The following is a 13,813-nucleotide window of genomic DNA, read 5'->3' as shown; positions in this document are numbered from 1 at the left end:
GAAAATCCATAAATAGCAGCGTTCCCTCCATTATTCGAAGATCCCCCCCGCCTTCGCCCCTCCACCAACCTCCGCCATGACAAGCAAGCCTTTCTGGCACGCATACGACGAAGGATAGAAGGTGGGGGGGGGGGGGGGGGGGAGGGGGAGGAGTACCAGGGCCACTGTACGTTGAGAAAGGTTATAGTAATCGAGGAGAGGCGGCTATATCGACTCGCTAGTACGAAAAGTGGACCGGCGCACGGGGGACTTGTAAGAATACGAACTCGTCGTGGGTCCGTCCATTCATCCGGGGGATACTTACTAACAAACAGGCTGAGAGAGTATCGAGAGGATGAGAGGAAAGGTGGCGGCGGATGGGGCGGAGGGGGGAGGCGGAGGAATTGAACTGGGCGAGAAGAAGAAGCTGGAGCTGCCGCGAGTAGGAGAGGCGGTCTCGCCTCTCGGACACGGCTTTCAAGTTCAATATTGTAGCGCAAGCGCGAGCTTGCGAACTATAAACCGCTAGCGAGCGAGTGCGTGCGTGAGAAATATCCGATTCGAGTGAGTCAGAGACGGAGAGAGAGAGAGAGAGAGAGAAAGAGAGAGGGAGAGAGAGAGAGAGACAGACGGAGAGAGTCTCCGCAAGGCGCGAGCAGATCCTCTCTCTCTCTCTCTCTCTCTAGGCTTCGAAGAGTGCGGAATTTACGTGCGCGATGCCGCGACATTATGACAGTTTATACGGAACGTTCCAGCCCATTCCGACCTGACCGTGACCCGCAGGATTTTTTATTTTATTCCCCTCTTTTAGTACGTCGTACGATAACGAAAGAAATGTTAAATAAAGAGGGGGGGAAAAAAAAAACAGGGGAAACGGTTTACAGAACGTCTCGATAAAAAAAGAAAACGAGAAGGAAAACTTTTTTTCTAAGCAATCGCTCGATTAACGATATCACTGTATTAATTTTCATGAAATTTTCGTACACGGTGAATTTTTTTTTTGTAAAATATACAACGGATCCTCAGCCCGGTGATGAGATGGCGGTGATGGATATGTTTCGTTTGGAAAGTATACAAGCAAATTGTGAATTAAATGAAGAGAAAAATGAAAAACAAAAGAAATTCCAATGATTTTAAACGCTTCTAATAAGAGCACGAAAATTTATCGGTAGAATAATAAAAATATCCAGCGTAAAAATGTTTCAGTCCTTGTTTAGTTTTTCGATCAAGAATTTGGCGCCGCTCATATTTTTTGTTTTTTTTTTTTTTTTTTACTGTGTTTTTTTTCCCTCTTTACGATTCATTGGAACTTGTTATTTAAAACAGACTTGTACTCATATCTCACAAACTGAATAATCTTCCTATACGCTCGTCTAATTCGCATCGGGTTAAAAAAAATTTCCCCTTCTTTACGCAAAATTTAGGTATACAAATTTTATCAAAATTAATCACGGCTATTTGTTACCGCCTCGCCTCGCCTCGCCTCGCCACAAAATAAAGTAAAAACGTGATAAAAACGGCGCATCATACCTTCGCCTAAAAATCATTTAGTATTAGACGTAACTTCGCACAAAATTCGTGACACGTTCGGTCAATATTTCCTTACGTGTACGTACCTGTGAAAAAAAAAAAAAAAAGAACAAGAATAAGATATAAAAAGAAAAGAAATTTATATTTTGCCGTACCGACATTAATACTCGATCACACGCAAAACTTTTAACCAAAGATCGGTGTCAGTTTCATACGTTCGAAAAGTCTGTTGACCTTAATTGAATATTCCTTTCGGGGTTACATTTTCATATACATGTATGTAGAAAGAGGAAACAGATACCATACGTATACCTGGAACTTGTAATATACATATATGTGACAATGTAGTATGTACGTCAGAGGGAGGACGGAGGACATAAGCCATAGACGAGAATACTCGGCTAGTGACTGGACCTGGACTCTTTCGTAGACCTACCGTAACGTCTCGAGTTTCGGGCGAGAGCCCGTCTGGCGTTTTTGTCGACGACGAGGCGGTTTACTTTCGGCGATATTTCGAACGAGGTAAAGCGAGAGGTTGTAGATATACGGTGTAGAGGCTAGACTAGGGCATGGCTGCAGGGCGTTATTACCTATACGGGATGTAGCCTCAGATTAATGCAAAAACTCGACTCCGTCCATATCGTACTTATTCCTACTCACGCTTATGCACTGTGGAGAAACTTATATTATACCTAATTGTAAGTTAAACACGCTAATCCTTCGCCCCTAAAAAACTTTGTGCACTGAGAAAGATTTCGTTTGTTAGAGAAACTAGAAAAATTGCGTAAAACAGGTATCGTTAAAAAAAACTGTTTTTGAATATTGTTGGGACTACGAAAAACGAGGTACGCCTAACCATTTTGCGCTATCGTCGATCCTTTTTTGGTTATTGCAACGCAAAATCAATTCGTGAGGTTTACTCTACTTTTTTAATTAAACAAGGCTTTAACGTCAATTTATTCTTGCACGAGCATTAAATTTTCGCAACAGTTGGAAGAAAATATAGCAACAGCGATCGTAACGATAAAGAATAGCAACGGATACTAGACTTTCCGGTAACAGCTGGAAAAGTAATTTTCATTTTCTACCTAGAACTATATTTTTCGATTGTGGTAAAAAATGAAAACAGTCGAGGACTGAGCGGTAACCGTAACTAAAAATTTCTCTCAGTGTGATACGAAGTGAAATTTCCTTTTTTAACCATACATTTCTTGAATTAAATACAAACGATTTACTCTTATTTTCTTTTGGTGTTTTTATTATTTCATACGTTCTTCTTCATTTCACAGGGAAACAGAACCCGGTTTCCGTGTGGCGAGTAAAGGAGGAAGGACTTCCCGAACCAATATATATATATATATACCTATCGTTGTACATAATACGAAGCCCCATCAGGAATTAGCGTCGTCGTTCTTACAGCTCGATAATACGGTGTACATACCTTGTTGCATAGATACGTCAGCGATCCCGCAGTGCAAGAGAGGATTACACGTTACAGTGTAAGTGCAACGTGACGATTGTGTTTCAACTATAACCTGCATTATATAATATAACTATGCGTATAATTCAAACCAGCGTGCAGCTCGTGTAAACATAATTTACGATTATACGCACTGTTCCAAAATCGCACTGCAGCGATTAAACGCTGTTCATATATTGTATATTATAAAATGGAAATGACGATTGCGGGGCCGAGATATTTTCATTTGTCGATTAAGTTATAGTTTCTCACGAATTTTCATCAATATTGTATATTATAAACTGCAATTTTTATCCGTATAACATTTATATATTGATTAATAAACGTACAGTGCGTTCGGATGATGAACGATATAAATTTTACGCGGTTACGTCAACAACATACAATTCGTACAACGCAGGTTACATTTATAACCGCGTTAGCACCGACGTTAATTAACAATTAAGTCGAACGAAGAGATAAAATAACTGGTCGACGATATATATGGTATTTGTGTAATTTACACGCATGACGCATGACGTGTGCGTGGTAAACAATCCGCTTTTACCCAACACAACATAAAGATACATTGAAATTTTCACAAATATCGATGCACATGTGTGAAAATATTTCGTCCCTTTATACATAAGTTACATAATTTAGTAACATGTGTTGTACATATACATATAACGTATTATTTAGCTAAAACGAAATACAAACTCGTGTTATATATTTCTTGATATACACTAAAGTGTCGTTTGCGTTTATCGTTTTCGTAGGGAAGCCCGGAAGAACTTTGACCGAATAAATTTATACACACATATATGTACTAATGTTGTACGATATGGAAACAATATTAAAGAAAAAGCAATTTAACACCGTGTTACAATATATCATTCGAGCTAAAAATAATGAATATATACTACACAGTTTTGTGATGATGTATCCAAAATTAAAAATCGAGCGAAAACTTTATACTTAGAGAAAGAAAAAACACACGAGGAGATGAATGTTCCACGACACGACCTAGATTGTGATTTTTTGTTATGTAATACTGCGTGCATGCGTCTTATACGTGTTGTAGGTCAGGATTTGACTATAAATGGAATTTCTGCCAATCCCAGGTAATGAATCGATTTTCCAATAAGCTTTTCAAAAAGCGTTAGCTAACCTTAAGAAACAGCAGTGGGCAAAACAAGCAAACGTTACCAATCGTTGTCACTAAGGGTGGGATGCAAAAATATGCAAAAAATGCGTTAACTAATACTCGAACGGCCCTCAGGCTGGTTGTTTAATATCGCTAATTAATATGCACTCTACACTGAGAAAAATTTCATTTGTTACAGTAACTAGAAAAATTCATTAAAACAGGTATCGTTAAAAAAACTGTTTGAATATTGTTGGGATTACAAAAAACGCGGTAACCATTTTGCGCTATCGTCGATCCTTTTTTGGTAAATAATTTATAGGCAAATAATACACAATAAGCCAACGGAATTCTACGAAAAATTTTTTCATCAAATATCGTGAAATGTAAAGTTTTGGTAAAATTTATTCGTCACACGTATTGAAGATATATTAAAAAATAAACGGTATCATCAATATAAATTTATAAATACAGATTATCCGTTTTTTCATTACCAGCATGCCGCTAAAATCTGATATAAAGCATTATCATTTTTCGTTTTTATTATTGCCTTCTGTTCTTCTTATTCTTTTCCTTTATCTCTTTCTTTCGCCTCTCGTTAGATAAGAAAGGTTCTCGACGATCGAGACAAACGCCAGATATTATATGTATACAGGGATGGGGGATAAGCGCGCGAGATGAGAGTAATGTACGATCGTCGGATCCCTCGATCCCGGGGGTCGATCCTGTTCACCGACCAGAAACCGCGTCTATAAGGCGAAGTAATTGAAAATATGATCGTACGCCAGCGGCCCGGTAGATAAACAAAGATGAATAAGCAGCTGCTGAGGACTGTGAGGAGGACCCTTGCTATTTTATTCGCGGTGTATCGCAGATCTCGAGGAAAAAAAGTAGAAGGTTGGAACAAAAAATTTAAAGACGACGCGACGGTTGGTTGACCAAAATTCGATACTATTCATTAATTTCATCACGCAGATAGTCGTACATTGAATATTTATTAAATTTACACATATTCGTAAGCTGTACGAAGATCTCTTTGAAAATAGGTAAAAAAATAGAAAATAATGAAATTGTGAGAGAAGAACTTTGATAATCTCATCTATCCTTCGTTTCAAATTGCGTGAAAATGATTTAAAACCCACCAGACTATTTGTTCAATTTCATTCAATGATAGTTCATGTTATTGAGAATATACTATTTTCCACGAACTAAACTTAATATTCATACATATTCATACTTAAATTGCATACATTTTCTGTTTTTTTTTTTTCAATCGTAGGATGAATACTTTTATTTCTTAATCACAATCAACGCGGTTGCAATGTTGTATAAATTAATATTTCACAATGCCAAAATGATTAAAAAAATAAAATAAAAGTTTCTCATTAAATTCGTACAGCGAAAATTCTTCTGAATAAGAACTAGGCCGCGTATAAACGCAATCTATATGCAGATATAACATTAACACGTTATGCGGCATGCTATTAATGCCTCCAATCCCTTTAAACCAATCTGAATTTTCCCCCGAAGCACGCGTTTCACGCCTGCAGCAACTCACGTTTGAAACGCGTATAATAACTCGACCTCAATTTTTGTAATTAATTAATTTCATATTTACGTAATATCGCATTCGTCATTTGTTAATATCCACGAGAAAGATCCAATTCCCGTTATCAGTTGCAAAAGCAAATTGCATTTTACACTCACACGGCTATAAACACCCTCTATATTATATATATATAGTTATATATATATATATACATAGTTATCAGTGAGATGTTATAAAATCGACGGTAATATCCCCCCCCCCCCCCACCCCTCCCCCTTTCTTCCATGGCCGGTAGGCGAGGCAATTATAACAGGATATACGTATTGCCGAAAATCGTGACAAATCGGCTTACCGTATTTTATACGCTATGTAACAACGTAATCCGAAATGTTACGCGTCTCAATTTAAACGATGCGACAAGAGCTGACATGTTATGGCGAACCGTTTGTCAAAATTTGTCTGACGCTCTCTGCACGTTTTTTAAAAGAAGCAAGTCAAGCGATGCAGAGTATATAAATATAACATGTGTATAAAAATTTACTTTCAAAGGTAATGTTCACCGTCGCGTCGCCAGTTTATTGTATATTGTTCAAAGCACTGTACAATATTATCGTCGAAAAAAAGTCTAATCGGATATTATAAGTGTAAAAAAATTTTTCGAAATGGTCATTTGAGGATTTAGGATATACCCATTTATTTATTACTCTCTTTTTCTCTCTCTCTCTCTCTCTCTGTCAATCACTGCATCCTAAACTTATAGTGTGTAGTGTTTGCCGATAAGCTGTATTTGAATTTTGCCAAAGCAGTGCAGGGTGTCATAATATAACCTGCAAATTTCGCATGTGCTTATATACATAGGTATATCAACAAAACAATTGTTGCGACAATTCCTAAACGAGATTCACTGCCATTTAACCCGTTGAATCGCACATTATTTTCCTAAGTCAACTTTTATAACAAGATAATATTCTGTGGTTTTCGGGTCGTTGATTACGTATCTGAAATTAGATTACGAAAATTCAAAATGGCGTATCCAATATGGCAGCCGAAAATTTCAATTTTCATCGAATACGATCAAAAAACTCGATGCAGGAGTTTTCGAGGTCGATGATTGGATTGGCCATACTCAATTTCGAAAATCTGATTTCAGATTCGTAATCAGCTACCCCAAAAACTTATGATTTATGTAAAACATGTATACGTGTAAAGGGATAACAATATCGAAAATAAATTATTCCTACAATATTCACCATTTTATTCAATCAATTTGCTTCTAGCAATAATAATTTGCATTATACCGCAATAATTCTACTCGAGTATTGAAACTTATTAGTATATTATCAGAAATATCAAACATAAAGAAAAAACCGCAAAGAAATATGTCCAAGTGTTCTCTAAATATACAAAAAAAATATATATATATATATATATATATATAAAATAGGTGGCAAGAATACATACCACTTAGACTCAAAGGGTTAACCAATAGTATTCTAAATAACGTGTTGCGATTCTACAAGGAAGTTGCGGAGAGGGAAATCGACTGAGGCCTCGGAGAGGAAGAGGAAAAGGAAGTGGAGAATACTAGCGAGGTGACGGTGAGTGAAACGCGTCCTTGGAGAGAGAGATCGAGAGAGAGAGAAAGAGAGGTAGAGCCGGAGGGAGAGAAGGAGAGGCGGAAGGGAAACGGGAGCCGGCGAGAATATAAAACCGCAAGTATAACGTAAAATCTGGAGAAAGAAGGAAAAAAGAGCGGGAGGAGGTGGCGGGTAGATATGGCGACGGATATTTCTGCCATTTATTTGAAATCGCACTATTGCGAATAGCAATATTATAAACCATTCGAAATTTTTCACCTGCACATTATGCACGGTAATAATCCGAGGGGTGCAAAATTTTTACTACAAAAAATGGAAATTTTGTTTATATTATGTAAAATATTTTATTTATCCGCAATATAAATGATATTGTCATTTGAAAAAATTATTTATCCATAAATTAATGGTTAACTAATTATAATATATATGTGTGTGTGTGTGTGTGTGTGTGTGTGTGTCTCAATATTTTCTTTCATTTATTTAACAAGTGTCTGTCCGTTGTACAAGCGATCTTTAGTTTTATCCTTCTGCTTCCAATGTTTCTTCCCCTTTTATTTTTCTATAGGCAGGTTTTCTACGCCTACTCAGCAAAGGCGTTTGAAAAATCACGTCTCGCGAAAAGATTGTGCGAGTTTCAGCGAATACGGTACACGGGCTTCCCATTATACAGTGTATATTCATCCCGAAACGAATAATGCAATATGTAGGTAGGTTTATACGGGTAAATTGACGGTGGTAACAGGGAAGAAAAACTGAAAGTGTAACATTATTTTTCATTTTTTTTATTTTTTTCTTTCTAAAACTGAAATATATTGCGTGTCCATGAATATATATATATTGTATATCTTAATATATATAAATCTCGTGTCACGATGTTTGTCCTCAATGGACTCCTAAACCACTTAACCGATTATAATAAAATACGCACACCATGTGCAGTTCGATCCAACTTGAGAGATAGGATAGTTTAAATCTCAAATTATAGTCGCAATTATAATATATTGCTAATTATTTGTCTGTTATTATTCGACAGTCACAATTATCTGTTAACTCCGAATGATTCTAACAGATGTCGATACCTTTCGACTGGGTTGAGTAAGTAATCAATAGATGGCGCTGCTATGGTAAATCTACGAACGTGTCATATAAGCTACATTTTAACAGCATAACTAGCAACCCATCCCGGCTTCGCACGGGCATATAATAATATAATAAAAGAAAATACACAATGTTTACAGTGAGTTTCTAGAAAAATAACATTTATATTATTACTTAATATTATTATATGCCCGTGCGAAGCCGGGATGGGCTGCTAGTTACATATATAATTAAGTAAAACGCCTGGTGTACCAAGAAAGAAGTTTCGGTATAGCTTTCGCGGTTGAGCATAACTCATTGAAGATTAGTGAAAGAAGAAGAAGAAAAAAATTTATTATATATACCTATATTCGCATTTCACGCACTTGGCTCAAACTCAAGCTCGTATTTCAAACGCGAAGCTGCTTCTAGTTAGAGAAGAGAAGAGAGGATGGTGGGAGGCGAGGCACTTCTGTGCACGAACCTAGTGAGAATTTTCCTGAAATTGGCTCGGCACTTACCGCGTCGTGCCGCAATGAAATTCCTAACTCCCCCACATCCCCTTTTCGCCATCTTCTTCCTTAACCGCAGTAAAATTCTTTGACGAAAATATACAACGTTATAGCCGTTGGTGTAGGTATATCACATACGATAAGTGCCGCAAAAAAACATAGTAAATGAACTGAAAATTTTTCCTCGCTATATGCATATATATGTATATGTGTGTGTGTGTGTGCATAAAATTTTAAGACGGCCAACCCCAACCGAAGAGGATTAGGTGCAAGACTTTCCGGTAAAAAGTTTACCTTGGCACGTAAACGGATATATTTTTGGCACGTTTCTGCACGGAAGAAACTAGCTACATACAGCCAGAGTGTGAAAAAAGAAGAGGCTTTCCTTCGTCCGCTTAGGGAGGAAAAAAGAAAGATACCCTCCTCTTTCAACTCTACTCTAAAACTCTACGTAAACATTAGGAAGGTACGTGAATGAATCCCCGTCACGATACGCGGGTTTTTGGCAAATTTCCTTCGACTCGAAACAGTATAGTTAGCAGGCAGTGCTCAGTGCACGCACGTGTCTTTCGATTACACGCACGGTCACGGAAGGAGAGGAACGAGGGCGGACGTCGTCCCGCATGACGGGTATAAGGTGCATCTATGTTCAACAACCCTCCCGTATGGGTGCAGTCTGGGTGAAGAAAGTGGGCGATACCAGGTAGCGTAAAACGGAGAAGAGTGTACGTGCATATGCGCATACATATATACGTATACATATATATATATATATATATATATATCGCCAGAGATAATGGTAGCGTTAACTCGATACGCGTTGCACAACCGGGGTTTCCCACGCACGAAAACCTAATGCTCCTCATATGTTACTACCCACAGAGACATATGCACGCGCGTGTGCGTCCGTGAGGACATCCCTCGGGGACCAAACTCGCACAATACACTCACGATCAGAGCCGAAACTATCGCAGGTATGCGTTGTAAGGGAGGTTAATCTTCTCGATGAATGGTTTCTTGCCTCGTGAATAATTTCAGATATATCCGCAATCTTGATCGAATTTAAAAAGTAATAGTTTATGAAGGTGCGTGGATTTGGTTATCGAGATAATACTTGTAATGGTATATGATTCGGTCGAGTTGCGCAACATCGTGTGTTCGCCCTGATAGGTCACTGGGGATGAATTTTAACACGAAACATTTTTCAAACTCCTCGTATAGTAGCTTGGTCCTGGAAATGGGTCTCCTGGCGGTATTCTTCGTGCGAAATAAAGACCTTTTGTTTCGACATTTTTGACACTTTCTTTAACTTTGACGGTGTTTTATACAATATTTAAACTATCCATTTCTGGTTGTGAAAACTGAGAGACCTTTTTCCGCGATCCTTAAACAATGCCTGGATTTTTTTCTTTCAGATTATTAAAACTCGTTGGTTTTAATAAAAATGTCACGTTTGGGGGTGAATTTCACACTGTGTGACCGTTATGCGATTCTACTGAGGTGTGACCTGCTAGGGTTGATTAATGAGATATGTATGTATGTACGCACTGCCTTTAAAGACGTTCTGATTTTTTTTTTTGTTATTTGATCTTGAAATTCGGATGTAAAAGTTGTAATACGATTATTCATTTCTGGGAGATATACGTAATCGTTATTTTAAAACTTTAGGATTTAGGTCATAAGTTAGGTTGATACATGTTTAACAAAGCATAACATACGCATGACATTTTTTGCAAAATCAACCATAGGTTCGATATCATTAAATGAATCTGCGTAATAACGGCGGGGTAGCCACGCAATTTGATGTCTTATGCTTCTAAACGACATATCGCATACCGCGATACTTTTGTCGTATTTTTAACCTTTAGCCTGTCACAGGGAGTTTTTCGCGCTCGCGTGATTTCTCGTTATGTGTATATTTCGTAAACTAGAAGGCGCGCGACTTTCTCCCAAATAAATAACCAAGTGAACAAACTATTGGATCTTCAACTAGACGCCTCAAGAAAAATGTATAAAATTTTTCAGCATTTTTGGAGCACTTAAAATAGCCAAAATAAGGGTAAGAAACCAAAGACCTCAAGTGACGTTGGAATTGAATACTTCGCTAATGAAAAACGAAAGGTCGTAAGTAATGATGTTGAAGTTAGTAACGTTACCGTAACGATTCGTGCTGAGAAAAACCGTAACTTAGCGATTTTGGCACTGTTTGAAATTCAGTAAACCGTATTAAAACAATACATACTCATATTTTCCAATCTTAGGTTCCTTCAAAATCATTATCAAGATAAGAAAATAGTGATTTTTTTCCAATGTTTCGTTACGATAACGTCACTAACTTCAACCTCGTTACAAGTACGCATAAAAATACATATAAATAAATCAAGACTAGTTCCTAAGCATACATTTCCACATAAGTCACGAATACAATCCTCGTCATTCTTCATATAAGTAAAAGTTGATAATCGTGCGAGAAAATTTAAAAACAGCTAGTTTGAATTGTTAATGAGGATTGAAAAATTTAGAGATCGCATCGCACATCACATTCCGCAAGATTTCTAACAATTGCAAGTATATGCTAAATCTCCCTGAACGCCGTTATATCTCAGAATCTTTTAAAATTTTTCAGACGAACGAGCACCCTGGAGTTTTGTTCAATCTTTCGTGCCGTTAACTTTTCCAAGTTCCCCAAGAACCCAACAGGATGTATATCAATTGTAGCCATTATCTACTCTCCAAATTTGAATTAGTAGATTTTCACTGATTAAAATTTATACTATTAATTATCTCATAGATTTAATTCGTACAATATCACGATTTTCCTAGCCATGTTTATATTATTTCCTTCTTTTGCACAATACGAGTCAAAAAACATAAAATGGAAACATTATTAACAATTTCAAAACTACAAAATTGACCAAACCATAGCATTCGGTGAGAAAAGGAAAAAAAAAACCTGCAGAGTTGTAACAACATTTGACAATGATAGCAAAAAAAAAAAAAAAAAAAAACTATCGAGGGATCGCAATTCTTAGGATATCGCGGGAAAATGAATCCCCGCGCCCCTAAAAAAAAAAAAAAAAAAAAAAGAACCGTTAGCGCCCTAGGAGTAAAATTAAGGAGGATGACAGGATGTACGTTTTGAGAGAAAATTTGCTCACCTGTCTCCGCAGTCTGTTGATGATAGTAATTACACTCGGCGCAAATGGGGTGAGGAGGTAGGTGATGATCGACCTCGTCCGATTCTCCCTCATCGCAAACGTCCTTGTATCCCTCGGGGGGACTGAGGGTTTCCTGCTGGCGCTGATGTTGTTTTTGGACCTGCCGACTCCTGGGGGGTCCCTCGATCGCGGCCCTGGCTTCGACCTCGTCGAGGCCGTCAACGTTGGCGAACACTTGTTCCTGACCCCCGGCAGAATCGGTATCGAGAGGACGACCGCCCCCCGCGAATTGGAGGTTCAGCTCGGCCCTGCACTCCTTGCAGTTCCCCAGCCTTATCATCTCGTGTTCCTGGCAGCAGCAGTCGCACTCCTCCTCGTAATCGGCGCAGCATTCCTCCTTGATAAGGATTATATAATCCGCTGCGAAGAATTCGTTGAGCTTCTCGTTTATCACCACGCGATTTTTCTGACCCTTCGGTTTTGTCTGGCCGGGTTTTTTCAGCAGGGATTTCAGCGACTTGAGCGAGGAACCCTTTCCCTTCGGCATATCTGACGACGGATCGCTGCAGTGTTCTTTCATTGTTGTTTTTTTTTTTTTCTTTTTTTAATTATTTTCTCAGCTCCAGGAATCACTTATCCCTATTCCTCTTCTTCCACCTCTCTTATATAACTCCGTTTAAATCACCCTTCGCTTTTAACGGCACACTAGCTTTGCCGCTCACCTGCGAACTTCCTCGCTTCTACAGAGGATGATCATGTATTGGTATGTAACCTTCGGTTTTTCTCACTCGTACTCGGCCATTCGCGTGTACGCCTTTTAACCGTGTGTAAAATTATGCAATAACGTAAACATGCATTATCCGATATTGCGTGAGAACAACAATAACAATGCTTTTAACGACGGTAGTGTTTTTTGTTCTTCTTCCTTCTGTTCGACGATTGACTGTAAGTAGTCGGTATGAATTCAAATCGTGTGTTTAGCGATTTTCATTATCGTCACGGGATTTTGAGCGTGTTGTTATTGTCGTTACATGTTTTTAATTAAGGGAAAAAAAACACGTTATTTTTTTATTTTCTTTTTATTTTTACATGGCAACGTGGATAATCTTTACGTAGGAAGAATAAAGTGAGTAGAGAAAACTAATTACTCGATAATTAATAATTGCGATTCGTGTAACGAGTAAAGAATCTTTGAATATCAACAAGAAACGACGAGACGCCGTTTTCAACAATGCGAATATGTGTAAATAACTTTTTTCCGTCGCATTATTTGGCGTTTAATTACGATCCGCGATCGTTTTGTTATTATTATATTAGGCGCGTGAAAATCGCGACAGATTTCCTTCACGAAGACCCGCATTCCGCCATAACGAACAAACACCATCCTATTCCACCTTCGAAACGTCGCATATCGATCTATCCTCTCTGACCGGCGTGGGCGTACTGTTTAATGGTGAGACAAGCGCCGCCGTAAAAGCGACGCGATTCTCATTATTATACACGTTCTCAAATGCACTCGGTTAGCCTGAACGGAGGAGCTGACATGAGCAGCTGTCAAACGACGTCCCTGGGAACTACTCCCAGACCTGGCAACCCGTCGTTGCACACTGCCGAATCCAGGCCAGTCACTCGAGCAACGCACCGGAGTCGACTCCGAGCGGCCGAAACCGACTGGAGTATCGAAAGCCGAGGGAACGCGTGACAACGCCGACTCCACCGTGTCGCTAGCGACGAACTACGGAGGCGCCTCAAACTAAACGGACGGCAGACGCTTGTCCGCTCGACAGATAACCGCGAGCCCCTC

General features: G+C 38.6%; 1 protein-coding gene across 1 annotated transcript in view; it reads right to left on the bottom strand.

Annotated features, from left to right (window-relative positions):
- Positions 1-13,710, bottom strand: part of LOC124304088 (uncharacterized) — a 37,330-nt gene extending 23,620 nt beyond the window's left edge. Inside the window, exon 1 of the mRNA XM_046762084.1 lies at positions 12,010-13,710. Coding sequence (XP_046618040.1) covers positions 12,010-12,589 — 580 coding nt within the window. The 5' untranslated portion in view covers positions 12,590-13,710. The remainder of the gene's footprint in view (positions 1-12,009) is intronic.
- Positions 13,711-13,813: the final 103 nt, after the last annotated feature.

The sequence above is a fragment of the Neodiprion virginianus genome, chromosome 4 (assembly GCF_021901495.1).
Source record: "Neodiprion virginianus isolate iyNeoVirg1 chromosome 4, iyNeoVirg1.1, whole genome shotgun sequence".
NCBI lineage: Eukaryota > Metazoa > Arthropoda > Insecta > Hymenoptera > Diprionidae > Neodiprion > Neodiprion virginianus.
This window is presented reverse-complemented; position numbering and strand designations above follow the sequence as displayed.